The sequence below is a fragment of the Lepisosteus platostomus genome, chromosome 8 (assembly GCF_059453375.1).
Source record: "Lepisosteus platostomus isolate fLepPlt1 chromosome 8, fLepPlt1.hap1, whole genome shotgun sequence".
Lineage (NCBI taxonomy): Eukaryota > Metazoa > Chordata > Actinopteri > Semionotiformes > Lepisosteidae > Lepisosteus > Lepisosteus platostomus.
This window is the reverse complement of record NC_142618.1, coordinates 8,645,750-8,663,257: the sequence shown is the minus strand read 5'-3', so window position 1 is coordinate 8,663,257 and position 17,508 is coordinate 8,645,750. Positions and strand designations below refer to the sequence as shown.

The 17,508-nt window shown below is 41.0% G+C and overlaps 1 protein-coding gene across 4 annotated transcripts in view; it reads right to left on the bottom strand.

Moving 5' to 3' along the window:
- The window catches only part of arfgef1 (ARF guanine nucleotide exchange factor 1), a 93,494-nt gene extending 81,746 nt beyond the window's left edge, over positions 1 to 11,748 (bottom strand). The window contains exon 1 of one of the 4 annotated variants that reach the window (XM_088642291.1): positions 11,307 to 11,748. In XM_088642291.1, the coding sequence (XP_088498417.1) occupies positions 11,307 to 11,430 (124 nt within the window). In that variant the 5' untranslated portion in view covers positions 11,431 to 11,748. The remainder of the gene's footprint in view (positions 1 to 11,306) is intronic. The other 3 variants (XM_088642292.1, XM_088642293.1, XM_088642294.1) reach the window with 3 other exon arrangements.
- Between the last annotated feature and the right edge of the window lie 5,760 nt (positions 11,749 to 17,508).

Below are 17,508 nucleotides of genomic sequence, written 5' to 3'. Positions count from 1 at the left end.
GTCCTTGAGCCAAGTAATGAATTGCAAGCAAAAATTCAACAAAGACGACTAGTGAGCTTCTAAAAAAGCTCAAGGATAATGTTGCATAAAGCCACAAACCAGGAGAATGATACAGAAACATTTCAAATACTCTTAATAATATCTGTTTGGGCATGTTCACCTCGATCAATAAGAAGTAGAAAGCACCCAGGCACTGCTCACATCAGGTTGTTCCTCCAAACTGAGCAGTGGGGCCCGGAGGAATTGGCGGAGAGGTGCCACTGTGAAGCCAGTGGCGACTTTGACTTTGTGGCTGAGAAGGGAGATGACATCCATGGGTCAACAATCGCAATGGGCTTGTGTGGCAGAGTGGAAAACACCTCCCACATCCTTTGGGAAGCTTGCAGGTAAGCATTTAAGTGATGCTGCACAGAAACGGCAAAAAGGTTTGTGGTCATATAGGACAAAACCTGAACTTTGTGGTATAAATGCAAAGTGTTACATCTGCTACAAAACTCACCATGGTGCATCACTCAGTCAGCACCAGCCCTACTGTCAAGCACAGTGCTGGCAGCATCATGTTACAGTTTTGCCTCCCATCAGCAGGGACTGGGAAGCTTGTCAAGACTAATAGGAACAAAAATGGATCAAAGCAAGGGCAAATCTTAGAGGAATAACCTGCTCCAGACCTAAACCTGAGACAAAAAGTCAATTTTCAGCCGGACAAAGATTCAAAGCACAGAGCCAAATTTACACTGGACTGACTAAAGAATAAGGCCCAAAGTCCTAAACTGAATCCTACTGCCAATCTGTGGAAAGACCCACAAGCAATTCACAATCGAGGTGAGCAAATCTACCAGGAAGAAGGAGGGAAAAATATCACACCAATCTGATGTGCAAATCTGGTAGAGAAGTGCCCCCCAAAAAAACATTCAGGTTTAGATTAAAATATTAAGTTTAATATGTATAATTTGGTTAATTCATAAAATGGGACACCATGGGAAGGGTCTGAATAATCCAAGGCAGTGTCTATAACATCTGCACAACTTTTCAATGTATAAACTGTAAATAATATATCACTCTCTAGTCCTATTGCAGAATACATTTTTATAAGACCTGTTAATGTGCTCAAGCCAATGAAGACAAAAATGGAAAATATCAAAATACTCATCTTTTGTTATCAACAAAGGATTGTCAAAGCCGACAGCAGTTCCGTCTTAGGGTTAAAACCCCGATGTCTCCATCTGAAGTCTGATGACTTGGTGGCCATTTTAAACTTTAAACTTTAAAAAGTCCAGAATTCTGAGGAATTCAGTATATCCCTGAGCACAGTAAAAACAGGCACGGCACTGACACGATCTCTGAGACGCACGACTCTTCTCTTCCTTTACAGCTGCGTGGTTGTTTAAAATTTTGATCAAATATAGGGTTTAATCTGAACTGTCAGACGTATGCATTACAATTTCCTATTCAAACACATTTTATTCCACCATGTTTATTGAAACCCTTCATTTGTTACAGATTAGTTACACTGTGCTTGGTGCTTTGTCTGTGCACAACTACAAAGGATATCATGTAGCACATCTACTAAATAATAAAACACCTGGACGTGCCAGGGCAGCACAGAGAGCTAGATAATCAAAAGTCCCTACACTGCATAGCAATAACACAGTGTCCACAGTCCATCCACCCATCAACAATAATCTGCTCCTCCTGGGGAGGGTCTCTTTCCCAGTGGTGCTAACTCACTTCAGGATGGACAGCACATGACTGGACTCCTCCGTGGAGGGGAATGCCAGGTCATTGCAGGGCCATGCAGAAAAGGACAACTGAACCTCTGCAGCGCAGCTCTAGGAGGTGGGCAGAAACCAGGAGAAAACATTTGCAAAACATGCATAGAGGCTTGAGGTTGGCAATGAACCCAGAACCACAGAGCTGTGAAGCATTAGTATTAACCACGGAGCACTGTGCCGATAAGAAAATATGACAACAGAATTGTTTTCTGCATTGCTTTTATTTAATATATTGTATAAAACGAATGCCTATCACTACTTTGTATATTACAACTGAAAAAGCCAAGTTAAGGGATATCAATAGGGATATCAAAAGGAGAAACCCTGTTCTCTCTACAAACGAAGAGCAGTGACCCTTTAGAGGTGACAAAATCAAACTGGTTTTAAAGACAATTTTATGAATAATAAATTTATTTATAAAATTAGTAACTTTTTGTTTTCAAAATACACACAAAGTTAACAGAGCTGCTCACTGTGTTCTCCTTACAGGCTCAGTGTGATGCAGAGGCTGTAAAATCCTTTATCACCAAATAATATTGGATGTTGCAGAGCTGTCCATTATATTAAGTACAAAACGTACCCTGTGTCAGTATGTATTATGTTGTCTCCTCTGCTAATTTTAAAATCTAAGACAGAATTGTCACAAGTTGTTGTTACTGTACCACCTGCATGTGATCACAATATTGAGGTTTTAATGACTCTTTCCAGGCATACATGAGATCTTACAGAAAGAATATAATGAAATATTTCAGTCCAGCAGGTATGAAAATGAGGATTTTTGCAGTCTTTCAAATCAACAAATTATTACTAGTCTCTAAAAACTATTTTGTAATGTGTCACAGAAAGTCGAGAAACAACTATATTCTAATCACAAAGAGCAGAGGAGGTAGGTTTTTTTTCCTAAGTCAGTGCAGGACTGCAGCTGTTGTGAGAAAATAGAAACAAGACTGAAACAGAAATTATTTTAAAAAAAACCTACATAAAACAGTCACACAATCTTGGAAGAATTCTGACAGCTCATCCTCACTACCCTCCTTATATTGTACAAAGGCTGATCTTGTCCTAGTGGCCTAGTGAGCAAGCGGAAACATTCTACAGATATTCTCTTGTGAGAACCTGCAGATCGTCAGCATTGAAAAACACTCTCAAAGTGGAGACCTGTAGGTAAAACGTTCGTTTTCCATCAGTGGAAATATCTCAAACCCCACCTCCCAAATACGCCCAACTGCAACTACACAACTAACATCAGAATGAACAACCATGCTTCGGCTCTTGCCACGATGAAATGATATGGGAAATGATAGACGTTCAAAGAAGAGTAAAATAATGAGAAAAGATAAATGTAAACCCTACACATTTTATACCTGAAAAGCAGTGCACAAAACTGAAAAGATCAGTCACAACTACATTACCTGAAGGCAATAATGTAGGAAAGGGTTTCACAAATTCCAAAAAAACTGTAATTAAATTAAATACAAATAAAAAATGAATGTCTTTCAATATGTTTCAACGAAATTTATGCCATGAGAAAGTTACCTCACATACAGTTTATATGTATATATTGTACTATATGCAGTGTATAGTACAAAGACGTACTATAGACAGCATACTGACAGATTACGATGCAAGTTCCTCTACAGACTTAGAGCAAGTGTTCATATTCATACAATCCTTCTGCAGGTTTTCAGATATCCCCATTAAAAGACAGCCACCACAGCGTGTGGCACACACCCCACCTCCTATGGAAAACAATGTTGATCAATCAATGAAACCCACAACAGAGGCTTTGTCCTTCAAGCATGCAGCATTCAGCCTTGGTTCTCAAAGGTCAACACCACAGAATAGAAAACAGTACATAATCTGTGCCAGTCTCAAGCTTTAGCTTGTCAGAATTTATTATTACCATCTGAAATAACTGCTAGCGCTTAAAATATTTCCGCATGTTATCTGTAGAATAAAAGGGGGATCAAAGAAGGGAATGAAATTAAGAAAACAAGACTCAAAGGCCACCAATGATCTTTAGGCTCCTAGGCTATAAGTTATATATACAGTATACATTATAGTACAAATACTGTATATGCATTCACGCAATAGAGATTGCAATATTACTGCATTCTCCTCACTTCTCACATCAGATGTTAGAATGCTTCTCCAGAAAAGATGTGCATAGTTTTTTCTAGTCATCATCAAGGCATTATAAAGATGAATAATGTTCTACATGCTACAGTACTTCAGTTTACAACTATATGGAGCAGACGCTGTAACTGTATCTGGTGACCCATATATCTGTGAACTGAGACGCTGTGGATTTCACCTCTGCCGTCTGCTGACAGTTTCTAAAAGACGAGACCAAGAAAGCCTCTGGCTTTGTGGCTTTTATTTGATTTTCCTTGGACCAGAAATATTCTACTGAACTGTGTGATTTTATTTAGGCACTAGTTCTATTCTGCAGCTCAAGTGCTTTCTTCAGATCTTGAGAAGGATTTTAATGAAGCCAATGAGAAAAGCTTTTTTTTTGGGGGGTGGGCTCCTCAGCACAAGTACAATATAATGATATTTCAATTGAACAGACCACCAGGTGGGCCTGAGGCCTGCTATTCAGGGCTCACCTGCTGTAGAGACCCATCTACAAAGAGGATTTCACTAAAAAAAAAAGGTAAGAGACTAAGGTAACAACAGGAATGAAATCTATTGCAAATGTGAGCCTTCACCGATTGTCAAATATAAAGGAGGCACACACTGCAGGCCAGATTTCTGGTGTGATTACCCCAGAGACCAGCTGTGCGTGGTTTTAATAACTGGTTTTTACAGCTCCCATGGCTGGATCCTACACTGTGCTGCCAGAGGCAGGAGGCTCCAAGAGATTTTCAAAAACTCCGGTTTTTCACCCTCTATTCAGAGAGCCCATTCTGTAAGCCTGCCACTCCATTCATCTCACACCTGTCACTGCGTTCTCCTGTGTCCGAATGATCGGGCCGCCTCTTCTCTGAACAAACACTCGCCCTGCCAAACTCATTCAGCTCCCCCTTGCAAACAGATGACCCACGTGTCTCGATGTGAGGGTAACAAGTGAAGCTGATGAGCAACAGCCTTCCTCTGAAACATGTCACAGAGGTACAGTCTAGATTGTACCAGTTAGACAGCCTGTCAATAGCCGAACCAGACTACATTTCCACAGCTTCTAACATCAAGACCAGCAGCAATCCATGTATCAAGGATATCATGTGCCGATTGTATCACAATTGCAAATCTGTTTCTACTCTTATTAAATACACAACATTACTGAATCCTACACACAGGGTTTTAGAATTTGCATCTTTAAAATTGATTTATTTTAACTTCAAAATACAACATCGACGTACAGAGGTGTACAGCCTGGCTATTATCCAAGAAACAAAAACAAATGAGACATTAAAATGCCCACAGACGGAAATCAACTGACAACCAAGTAACATAATTCTGAATTTAAAATATTTATGTTCATACTTACAAAAGTGTAGATATTTTTATACTGAGCGGGTGATAGTAAATGATTCTCTCACACTGTTGTCATGTCTGTTTCTACCATAACAGCAAATGAAGGCAGCTGTTACAAAAGGAGCTTCTCCATCTTAGATTTTTCCCATCTACGCTTTCCTGTCTGCAATTCCTTTTCCATGGGATGTCTAGGCATGGAAGGGGGCACTAGGAGAGACCCAAGCTGGAGCTACTTGCTCAGTTAGGATGCAGTCAGACAGTGATCCTAACAATCACAATCAGAACAGTAAAGACTGTTCTACCCCTTTCTGGAGCATCTCCCTTGATGCACACTTTAATCTCCCCTATGACATGCATACATATACTTCAGTCTATACTTGTAATTATTTTATGCTAAATAGAAGGCACAAGCCTTAAAATGGGAGATCTTCAGAGTATCGCAGCATCTCATCACTCAGGCAAATGTAATTGAAGTGCATAGATCAATGTACAAATATCTGAAAGCTGGTTCATAATAAGCATCCATTCTTAAGATGAGCATCCAAGAATTTTAAGCATGCTGATAATGATTTCCCTAAACCCAAACTTTTTCTCTGCTCAATGTCAAAATGCTCAATTTAAAAAGCACATTAAAAAGCTAAAGGAAAATGAGGGATAATACGTTGTTTCTTAAGCATTAAAGATAAATGGAATTCTAACAAAGTTCAAATAGAAATTCGGGAGGAAAGGTAGATCCTAATCTCGCACACTTCTATTCGCCCGCATATATATTTCTTGCAGCAGTGTATTTCTTCTGTAGAGCACTCTGTGGCTCACATTCAGCATTGCTGAGACCTTTCCCTCAGCGCACTCATCCAGGACCCAAGTCGCTCCCGCCTCTTCAACCTCAATGCTTCATGCAAAAGACAGTGGATCTGCCTCCACCATATAGTCTCCGCTTTTCTTTCAGGTCTCCTCAGCCATCCAGCAGCTCCCAGCAGCTGCCCCCACAGCAGTTTTTCCCTCCCCTTCTCTCTCTCCTGCTCCATTCTTCTCCCTCCCCTCATCTCTCTGCGATTCTGGTCAAGTATCCAACCTATCACACCTCCAGCCCAGGCCTATATATGTTGTTTTGTCTCTCTCTTCTCCCTTATCCATCTTTTCGCTGTCCACTGCAGGGGCCCCGGGTCACTGACTCCCACTTCTCCCTGTGGGGCGAGTGCATGGAGCATGTCTGCACTGAGACCCGGGCTTCCTCACTCACCCCACGCTGTCCATAATGCACAGGGCCTTGGCAGCTACAGCAATGGGTCCCCCCGCCCCGGGTGTGTTTGGCTGGCGTCCAACAGGTCGGTGCCGGCCCTCGACTCTTACCCCATCCATGTCCCTCGCTGCATATGTGGCTAATATTCCTCCTTTTTTGGCTTTTTTGGTCCCCCCCCAGTGCTGCAGCTGTACCGGTAAATGTCATTTCAAACATCTACAGTTATTTACAGTATTCAAATGAAAGGAAGAAAATACTCAGTTTTCAATAACAACCCATAGAAGAGAGATATGTTTTCACAGCTAAACCTGTTCAGAGACTCAAGTTTAATTTCACAACTAGGCAATGCATTGGGCAGCTGGAGAATAGATGCATTTCTACTACATCAACTTAAAAATAAAAACATTTTTATAAAAAATAAAAACCTTTTGCAAGTTCTATATTATATTAGTATCATATACTGCAAAATATACACAGACACTTTTAATCGGGCTGCTCTTTAACTTCAAATGTACAGCTTAGTGCAATGTCACACTGTTTTCATGTGCATTATTTCCAAGGCTATAAATAATGCTCTTTAGGAGCCACTGTGAGATACCATCTCCACTGTATGCTTTTATTCTTTTCAAATCCAATCTGCCTGCTAATTTACACAGATTCAACTTTAAACAGCATTCAGGCAGCATCATACTATGCATAACATATGGCCCTGAATTCTTAATTCAAAGATTAACTTTTGCTTAAAAATAAAAGACAAGATAAACAGTGCACCCCTCTATTTTTAAGAAGTATTTCATCGTAACATTAAAAAAAGATGTATCAATGGTTTGATAATTTTCCTTGTTCATTCTCACATATCACACAAACCAACCTTCTTAGCCACAGGCTATAGGGCACAGACTTGGTTATGAGTTGTTGCATGCATGCTGCAGATGGGTTGTTAAGCCTATTAGATTGGAACTTCGTTTCTTTATTAAAATAAACCCATATGCTTTATTAAAAGGTCTATGGACAAATGCTGAAGATATGGTAGTTAATGGTAATAATGGTATTTCAAAAGCCTTTCTACAGACTAATGGGCCGTGCTACTAATTCTGGACATATCACTACAGGCTCAACATTGACACCAAGTTCAAAGACAACTACGTGACCATACACACTGCCCTTACAAGAAACAGTTGCACCATCAACAAAATCCACTTAATATTTTCCTTCAGCTGAAGATGGTTCCACTGCTTTTTAAAACATTCACTTCTGTAAAATAAATCTGGTTTTGCCAATAACACATCAAGTCACCACGGCATGTAAGGTATGTTGTCTACTGAAGATAATTTAAACAAAATGTGGAAAATCTAGATCAGTGGAATGAGTCCCCAATAGTGAAAGTAAAAACTGCACTAATAAAATGTAAAAATATGAAGAAACAGATGCCATGTAACAGGCACCAAACCCTCTAGTTACTAATAACCACTAAACAAACTAAGGAGAAATAAAGTTCCCTTTAAAGCATGCTTCCGTGAGCATCATTCATTATTATTATTTTCAATTTAGAGAGCACAAACAAAGGACCATGATCCTGCCCTGGAATAAGCTGCTTTCTGATAAAGAATGGATGTAAGCAAAAGAAAAAAATGACAACTAAATATTATTTAAATCATTCTATGGCAAATAAATAACCCACAGAGACACCTCTCTCAGATTTTAATGAAATACTGCAGTACCAGAACATAAGCAGAATTACAAACTAGAGGCCATTCTGCTCATCGAGTTGATGTGGTCGTTGGTAGCTAATTCATCCCAATCTCTCATCCAGCCATGTCTTGAAAGGGTATCAGCTGCAACATGGCTATGTGGCCAGGTTATAAATTAAAAGGACAAAGATTTTATTTTAGGGCACACTTAATTTTTTTAAACGGCTAAATCTCAGTATCAGTTTCAGCAAGAGAGGGGTTCCCCCCCTCCCCCAAACACGTTTCTAAATAAAGTGAGTTCATCACTTTTATTTTGGCATGACTTAAAACGAATGAGTTTTTATCAATGACCTTTTGACCCTTGGAAAACCACAATATAAACAGCTGGAGAAACATCAAAGCAAGATTAACATATAAACACTTTTTAAAAAGGTTTCTTAATTTTCCCTTCAGAGAATGAACTGGATTCTTGTATTTCTGGAATTTCTTGTTATAACCATGATGTTCACTTGCAACCACCACCAAAAACGTCAATAAGTAGAAATCCACCACCTGAAACTGGAAATATTCCCCCAAAAAACTGCAACAACTAAGTCTGTAAGCCGTTTATAAAGTTTAAAACCCCATTTGCATTACAATTCCGTTTATTTCCTTCATTGACTGCTTCAGCTTCATTAAACAATTTTAGGACACAATGAACAAATTGACACCTTAATTTGATAATTTTATAATGTATTTTTATTTCATGTATTGCTTGGGAATACATTTCTAATTATTCCATATTCACCTCGTAAGTATTAGCCATGTTGAATAACCTATTTTATCCACATTTGCCTGATACTGTATCCTTTTGGCAGAACCACAGGGCATATTAGGAGTCTACATTTCACAAAGCACATTATAAGATGAAACATTTCTAAGGCCAGTGATATTCCAGTCCAGTGCATAAACCGGTGCAAGACAATCAAACAAAATCGTCTGACTTTTCCACCAAGTCCGCAAAGTGGTTTATTAAAAGGACAGGTTGGTGTCTTGGCTTGTCGCATAATGACCCACTTTCAGTGCAATAATGTTCCTCTTTGGGTACGAATGCTTGATACTTTAATTGTGTTGCAAAGAATATCCAGAAACACAAGAATCCAGTTCATGTTCTGCAAGAGCTAAACTCATTAAGGTGAGTGTTTTTTTCAACAAAGTAGTCTGGACCTCTTCCAGACTACATTAATTACTTAATTGCATTCAGTCCATGATACACTCAGGCAAAATTTCTGCCTATCAGTTATTTGCTAGAACAGGCCCATTGTTTGCAAAATAGTGAGAGTTAAGCTACCTCCTGTTTTAAATAAAACCCTGAAATCAGAACTATCACTGAGAAGACTATGTTAAACAGGCCAGGTCAAACACAGAAAACAGCAATCCAAAGTACATAAAGATCTAGCTTTTAAAAGAAACAAACCAGAAATTAATATATATTTATGACTACAACAACAGCAATAAGGTATTTGAGGATACCCCTGGAATATGGGTTATAGCCAGTGCTTTAGTTTGTACTTTGCTATCGGATCATGTAATAAAAGCATAAATAAATGTAAATAACTGCGTTGGGCAGACTGTCGCTTCTACAGGAGTTAATTACCCCTATTTAGGTACTGCACTGGGGCATAAACTCCCTTCTTGCAACAGCCTGTGCAGTCAATGTACAAACGTGTGCTGTACTTTCTTATCATAGCATTTTCACAGTTTTAAAAAAAATCTTAAGGAAAACCAAACCGAAACACGGTCATTTGCATTCCAGAGGGCCAGTCTCATTTCACACAGCACAGCTACCTGACGTTCCCATTGTTAAACACACACCTTTGTTTGGCACTGCGCATGCCAACTCAATGATACGGATCTTTAATAGTTTCCTCTCGGCGTCCAACATTTCTGCCGGAGTTTGTCCTGAATTGTGTGAGGTCTCCTAAGAACACAGCAACACCAACACAACGTGACACAAACCGCACAACCACAGTTCGCCTGTTAGAAAAATCTGAGCGGCAGCACACACTGACACAGGGCAACCCATATGGCGTTTTTACTTGTCGTAAATACGGCAAAAGACCATTTCTGCTTCAGGTTTATAGCGACCCCAAAAGAGACGCTGTTTTTTGTTTTTACCCCCGGCGGATTTTTGAATGCAAATTAATACTTAAATCCACACTCGCTTTTCTTGCCTTGCCTGCTCCCAGACGGGATGCTCGTTTTTCTCGTATCACCACCTCTTTAGTTCATCAAGGTACCCCACCCCCCGGGGACGGGGGGGTGACCATCCACTGCCACCCCTTTCCATTCACGCACTGTCATCGCCGCTCTGTGTTTCTGCACGGGTAGGGGACTCAAAGGGGGAGGCAGCAGGGAAGAATACCGTTTAAAAAAAACCTCTTCCCTGTTCGCGAAATCAACGCAAGCACGGCAGACATCGCCACCGAGAGCACCGATCCTAATACTTTATTCGCACGTATCTGATTTTTACTGACACGGGCTACCTGGCCCTCGGTCTCCCGGCCGACAAGGCAACAAAAGAATATGAAATGGACCCCCTGCGTCTTCTTGTTCATGCCAGTAACATTCACCCCGCAGACCGGCGCAAAAACACGGAAGGAAATATTACTCAGCTGCCCTGTTCCAAGATTGCAGCGTCTGTGAATAAAGACAACAACTTTTTTTTTTTAGCCCGCTTTTAAACATTTCCCAGGATACTGGTTACTGAAAACCACTCGCTTCCGAACCGACTGGGCATTTATTTAAAAAAAAAGACGCGCAACCCCTTATCACTTTGCACCATTTACCTCTCTGACTCTCTTCTCGGATAGTCAATGCATTTTTAATAGCTAGTTCTCTCTTTCTCTCAGCAACCCGATGCCTTTCGGCCTTTTGACTGTCTCCACACACACACAATCTTTAAGACCAAATATAACACTGTCCTAGCGCAAGCCATTCCTTGTTTGTCTTTTAAAAAGATCCCATGAAAAGCGGCTACGATGCACTGCAACATTTTGTAACTCCCTGGTAATAACACAACACATGCATGACGTGTGCCAAACATGACAGCCCCGTTTTTAACACTGGCGAAATTCAACTCACCCAATGCCACCTCGCAGGCTTTACGCAGCTGAGAGTGGTGAGCCTTCTTCACCTCCTTGTCGGCTAAAATCTTCTCCAGAGCCCGGGTTAAAAACATGTTTTTCGTCTTTTTCCCTTCATACATGACGCGCTGGACGGGAGCTTGGGCGAGGAGTATGATCACAGTCCCAGCGGGGGAAGGAGTCCTCTCTCCCTTACCTACCGCTCCTCGGAAGAAAGAAAGCGCTGCCGATCTGCGCCCTCCCCAGAAAAAAATATATAAAAGAGAGCATGCATAAATACGGAAGGTGCGATAGATTTACACGGAAATCCCTCGGTTTTCCACTAGCAACCTGCCAGCGCCATGTTGGAAGGAAGCGACGTCACGCACGTCAAAAAACGGCCGCAATGAGGCAGAGTGAGTCAGGCTGGCAGGAGCTGGGAGGGTCGGCGGAGAGGCGCTGCGCAGATCCGTACTTCCTTGTTCGCTCACTGCGTGTTGGAGTGGGCGCAGGTTCAGGTGGCTAGCGTGGCTGTCACTGCACGAAGTGAGGTTGTCGTGGGTTTTTTTTTTTGGGGGGGGGGTTTAGTGACTTGTGCAAAACTAACCAGGGAAGGGACTGTCTGCTACAGTTGCAGCCAGCCGCCGCCACCGCCGTGCGGTCCCGCCGTCTCTCTGCGGTGCTGCATCTGCAGTACAGCTGCGGACAGGAGAGGAGAGCTGGGCAGGTCGTTTTGAGTGTGACCAGCGACGAAAAGGGCTCACCTGTCGGTCAAGGGCACGGACAGTATACCGCAGAATCAAACTGAACTTCCTTTTGTGACAAGCCTCAATGTAGAGGGGATATATGATGAATTAGCACGCCTGAAGACCCCCGATTTCCTCGAAAAACAAGGTTCCTATTTCAGAGTACAGTAGTATCTAAGCTATGTTCAGCAGATGGTTTTGTTTTACAATGACCAGGCCTGGCAGGAAGGGGTCAAATTAACAATGCCCGGAGACAAAGGGTGTTCTTTATCTGCAGTAGTAATGATAATAAATAACCTTGCATTTATGTGAAAATGTGTATATGTATATGAATTGCTGTAGTTATAGGAGGGGATGCATATCATTCACCACAGAGGTGCAGCTCTCACCTGGGTGACAAGCAGCAGCCATTATGCACTGGCAACCCTGCTACACAGCAGGTGGAGAAGTGAGAAACTGCTTCATAAATTGTTTTCCATTGATTACGCAATTCCTGGGATTTTGGACACAGGACTAACCCCTATAACTCCTATACAGAGTCACCAATGCTATCTTTGCTGAGATAAGTAGTCCAGTATAAGCCTGGACATCCCGTTTTTGTATGCAACCTGTCATTAGTGCTAACAACGCTTCTCTTTCAAGAAAACACGATCACACCATGCCTGGTTTGTCTAACCTTAGTGAATTGATCAGTATTTTAGCAGATTCCTTTCACAGGTCGTAAGTGACCAATGAGTCAGCAGAGGGAGGTGGCCTGGCTGAGTTGAGGCTAAAAAAGAGTATTTACAGTAGTTCCCTGTGATTATTTTAAGATTGTGGCTCATAACTATAAGTTAACCCTAGGGTAATGAAGTTAATCACAAGAGGCGTCTTTCCAAGCTTCAGCATCAATAAGGTAAAACATATACAATGGTTACATCAATATGTAGTAAATTAAGATGAAATATCCCCAGATGTTTTCTTAACTGTGTACTGTACTAACAGATGAGTTGCTTCTAGTTGCTTATATAAGTCAGCTTTATATATATATAATTTTGAGATACTGTACCCTGGGTAAGACTATAGCTTTTGAATCACTGCTTTCCTAAGGGAAGAACATCTTGCCTGTTAAATGATCAGGCATTATAAACTGAGAAATCCCGTGTTTATTTAGTTTGTGCTGGTAGCTGGGCATTGGATAAGAGATTTATGCTGAACATATGCAGGCTACTTGAGTTTTTTAAAGCTCCAATCAAATGATCAGCAGGCTGCTCAATTGGTCAGAATGGATACACAATTTTATCATGAAGACATACATTTTAATATGAATGGACGGTGTGGTGGCTCTGTGGCTGAGGATCTGTGCCTGTGGCTGGAAGGTTGCTGGTTCAAATCCTGCAGCTGGCAGAGGAATCCTACTCCGTTGGACCCCTGAGCAAGACCCTTAACCCCAACTGCTCCAGGGGCGCTGTATAAATGGTTGACCCTGTGCTCTGACCCCAAGCTTCTCTCCCTGTTTGTGTGTCTCATGGAGAGCAAGTTGGGGTATACAAAAAGACAAATTCCCCATATGAGAAATTTTATTTGGCCAATAATGTGATCTTATATCAGGAGAACAATGGCATGCTAGAGACTACACCTGTCCAATTGCTTTTTGGGGTGTTCACAGCTAGCAATTTTAACCTGGCATGAGGTTACTGCCAAATACAGCTCTTTAATGAGTGGCCACAATGTGTGAGACTAGGAGCCATGGCACCTTGCCAAGATCAGTGGAGACGTCCAAGTATAATGGTCATTCTCAGCACTTCTGGGCTGGACTGTCTGGTCACTACACAACACTTGCAGTGATTGATGGCAGCTTGACTGTATTACGCCACAATAATCACATTCTGGGACCTCCTTCTGCTCTGACCACATTGCAGTAGGACCACAATACCTCGCACAGCTCCTGTAACACCATTTTTTGAGTCGAGTGTGTGAGAGCTGTGCTATGGCTGTGGTAGGTGCTATGATTCGCAGCCATATCACCCTGCAACTCACAACTGGCAGCCCATTGAAGCTCAGCCAGTTTGAGCCTGGTCAGTACCTGGATGGGAGACCTCCTGGGAAAAACTAAGGTTGCTGCTGGAAGAGGTGTTAGTGGGGCCAGCAGGGGGTGTTCACCCTGCGGTCCATGTGGGTCCTAATGCCCCAGTATAGTGACAGGGACACTATACTGTAAACAGGTGCCGTCCTTCGGATGAGACGTAAAACTGAGGTCCTGACTCTCTGTGATCATTAAAAATCCCAGGCTGTTTCTCAAAAAGAGTAGGGGTATAACCCTGGCATCCTGGCAAAAATTTTCCATTGGCCCTTATCAACCATGGCCTCCTAATAAACCATCTATGATTTGGCTTCATTACTCTGTTCTCTTCCCCACTGAGAGCTGGTGTGTGGGGAGAGTACTGGTCCACTATGGCTGCCGTTGCATCATCCAGGTGGATGCTGCACATTGGTGGTGGTGGAGGGGAGTCCCCATTACCTGTAAAGCACTGTGAGTGGAGTGTCCAGAAAAGCGCTATATAAGTGTAAGCAATTATTATTATTGTTATGGTTGCCCTACTCACCAGGCTTGAACATCTTTTGAGGTGAGCTGGCATGATGTGTGGCATGTAGGGCTCAGAGACCTGTCTGCCCCAGGCCTGTGAGAGGGAAGTAACTGAAACCCAAACAGCACCATCTGCAATATGATGCAAAGCACAATTCCCAAATGTACAGATTGTACTGCTTCAGATGGTGGCCTGGCAGCATACTGCCTGCTCATAGCTTTCACACTAGGCACTGTGCAAATGGGAAAAGTTAATCTGCGTAATGAATTTAACTATTGCTGGGAGTCATTTTCCTGATAATTGCTTAGACTGCTTTCAGTATTTAACAGTCCCACTGAAAATCAAGCAGAGATTGAACGTACAGATTTAAATCCCTTGATGGTATTCTAATACTTTATTTAGGTGATATACAAGATTTGAACCTTTGTGGAAAATATTTGAACTGCCTTATTTTCAAAGAACCAAGCTTTTAACTCTGTAGCTTGGCTAGTTTGGCTCAGTTTGTGATTTCACATCTTTATACAGCCAGATTTTTCTTATTTTCTTTGTTTAGTATATTGGCAATATATTGTTGTAGATATTGCATTTTTTATTTTTATTTTCATTTTACCTAGCAGGACAGGACAAGCTTTATACTTGTGGCAGTAAAAGTAATACTGGTCAGCTCTTTCTATATCACTAACACAACCTGCTTATTAAATGTGTTTTTTCCTGATCTCCGGACCATGAAATTGGTTAACTTCGTCAAAGTATGAATTTATTGTGTGAGATTTAATAGTTTCTGGCCCCATCATAAAATGAAAAAAAAAATACTGTAAGAGATTTATGAACTGGAAATAAATATATCTTTATCAGTGGCTCAAGTGACTTGCCAGGAGTACAAAGTGCAAAACATTTATTAAGCATGATCACTGATATACAAGAAAACCTCTTCTGATGTTAGGAAATTATAAATACTGATATACGTATTGCTGTTGATGCAGGGCTGAATCCTAAAGGTTTAACTGTTCAATACTCTGTCAGAATGAGAAATGTTAAAAACGAGGACAAGAGTACAAGGATTTCTATAGAAAATATTTTATGTTAAGATAAGGTAATTGCCTATACATCAAATGGCTGTTTTGCAGAAGGCTTTGTTAGTGAAAGTCATCATTTCTGTTCTGGGCATTGTTCATGCAGGGCTAGACAGGTCTTCAGTAGAGAGGTGAGATATGCAGAGTCTTTTTGGTGAGCCTGCCCAGATCCCCGCTCACTATGGTGAGGACTGAGCCAGGAAGTTGCTGATGGGGTGGTGGAAGGAGTACCAGAGAGATGTCCTAACTGGGAGTCCTGGGTGCGAGAACTCTATACGTAGGAAGCGGAAATGTGTGAGATTAGGATCTAACCTTCCTCACAATTTTCTGTTGTAATTTCTGTTATAATTCTGTTTATGTGCAAGAAATTTACAGAGAGTGCAGAAGGCTCTTTTGACAACTATATCAATGTGCAAACACCAAGACGCGTGTGTGGAAAGATGAACGTCTTGGAAGGCAAAATGCCACGCAGCGAGCCTTTTCAAGATGGAACAGCACGGTGGACTAACAGGATCCCCAGTCGAGTTCCTTAAGTCAGGTCTGTTAACTGAACTAAAAAAACATCTGTGAAGCTCAGATCAGCTGCAAAAGTGCTTGTGAACTGGTTTGGAAAATGGAATTTCATGTCCAACTCTGGAACTGAAGGATCTGTACAGTATGTAGTCATTTTGAGGGTACAAATTCTGTATATCCTGTATCCTGTTTTTTGTTGCTACAGTAGAAGGAAAATGGTAAAATTCTTTCAAATAAGGATTTATTGGACCAGTTTAACCGTTCCCTACAAGTCTTAAGTTGATGAGGATTTTAGGAAAACTACAGTATAAAACCTGCTGGATCACTTCCTTAATTTAGTTTTTACTCCACTTGATACATACAGCACAAAAATATTTCATATGCCATATTTACCAAAGACTGACTGTGGGACAGGGACAATTCTCATGCAGGTACTATTCAAGTCAAAAAAGAAAAGATGAATTTCACCTTAGAATAGTTTTTCTTCCTGACAGCACTTAGAGATAAACTTCAGTGTCAGGAGGTTATTAATCAACAAAACATCCTCAGTTTAAATGTTGCTAACCGCTTTCATTAAAAATATATGTACAGTAAGTATATCCTGGGTATGTTAAAAAATTACTAGGACTCTTCTTATTTATCCACACAGCTACTGTATATATTTAAAAAATATTCCAACGTATATTCAGGAAAAAAGAAAATAAGAAGAAAAAGCAATAAGTATTTGCAATGTATGGTTGTCTTTATTGGCTCACAAACAAGCTACACAACCCACAGCACTTTGGTGTCCAGTATAATGTATTAGAAAAGTACTACTTTTACTATTAGTAATACTGTAATTCCCTACACTTATATAGCACTTTTCTGGACACTAAACTCAAAGCACTTTACAAGTAATGGGGACTCCCCTCCACCAGCATCCACCTGGATGATGTGATGGCAGCCAGAGTGCACCAGTACGCTCCCCACACACCAGCTCTCAGTGAGGAGGAGAAGAGAGGGATTAAGCCAGTTCAGTGATGCGGATTATTAGGAGGCCATGATTGGTAAAGGCCAATGGGACACCAGTGTTACACCTCTACTCTTTTCAAGAAACACCCTGGGAGTTTTAATGCCCACAGAGAGTATGTTGTTTAGTGTGTGGTGTCATTATTAATAAATATTTGATGAAATCATTGTGCCTGACTTACTGTATTACTCTTTTCACCAAAGCTGTGCCAGAGAACAAAGAACTCCAGTGCCTATAATTATACCAACCACTTGGGTATATTATTCCTGGCATAACTTTTACAATTTGGTGGATATGATTTTTTATTATAATT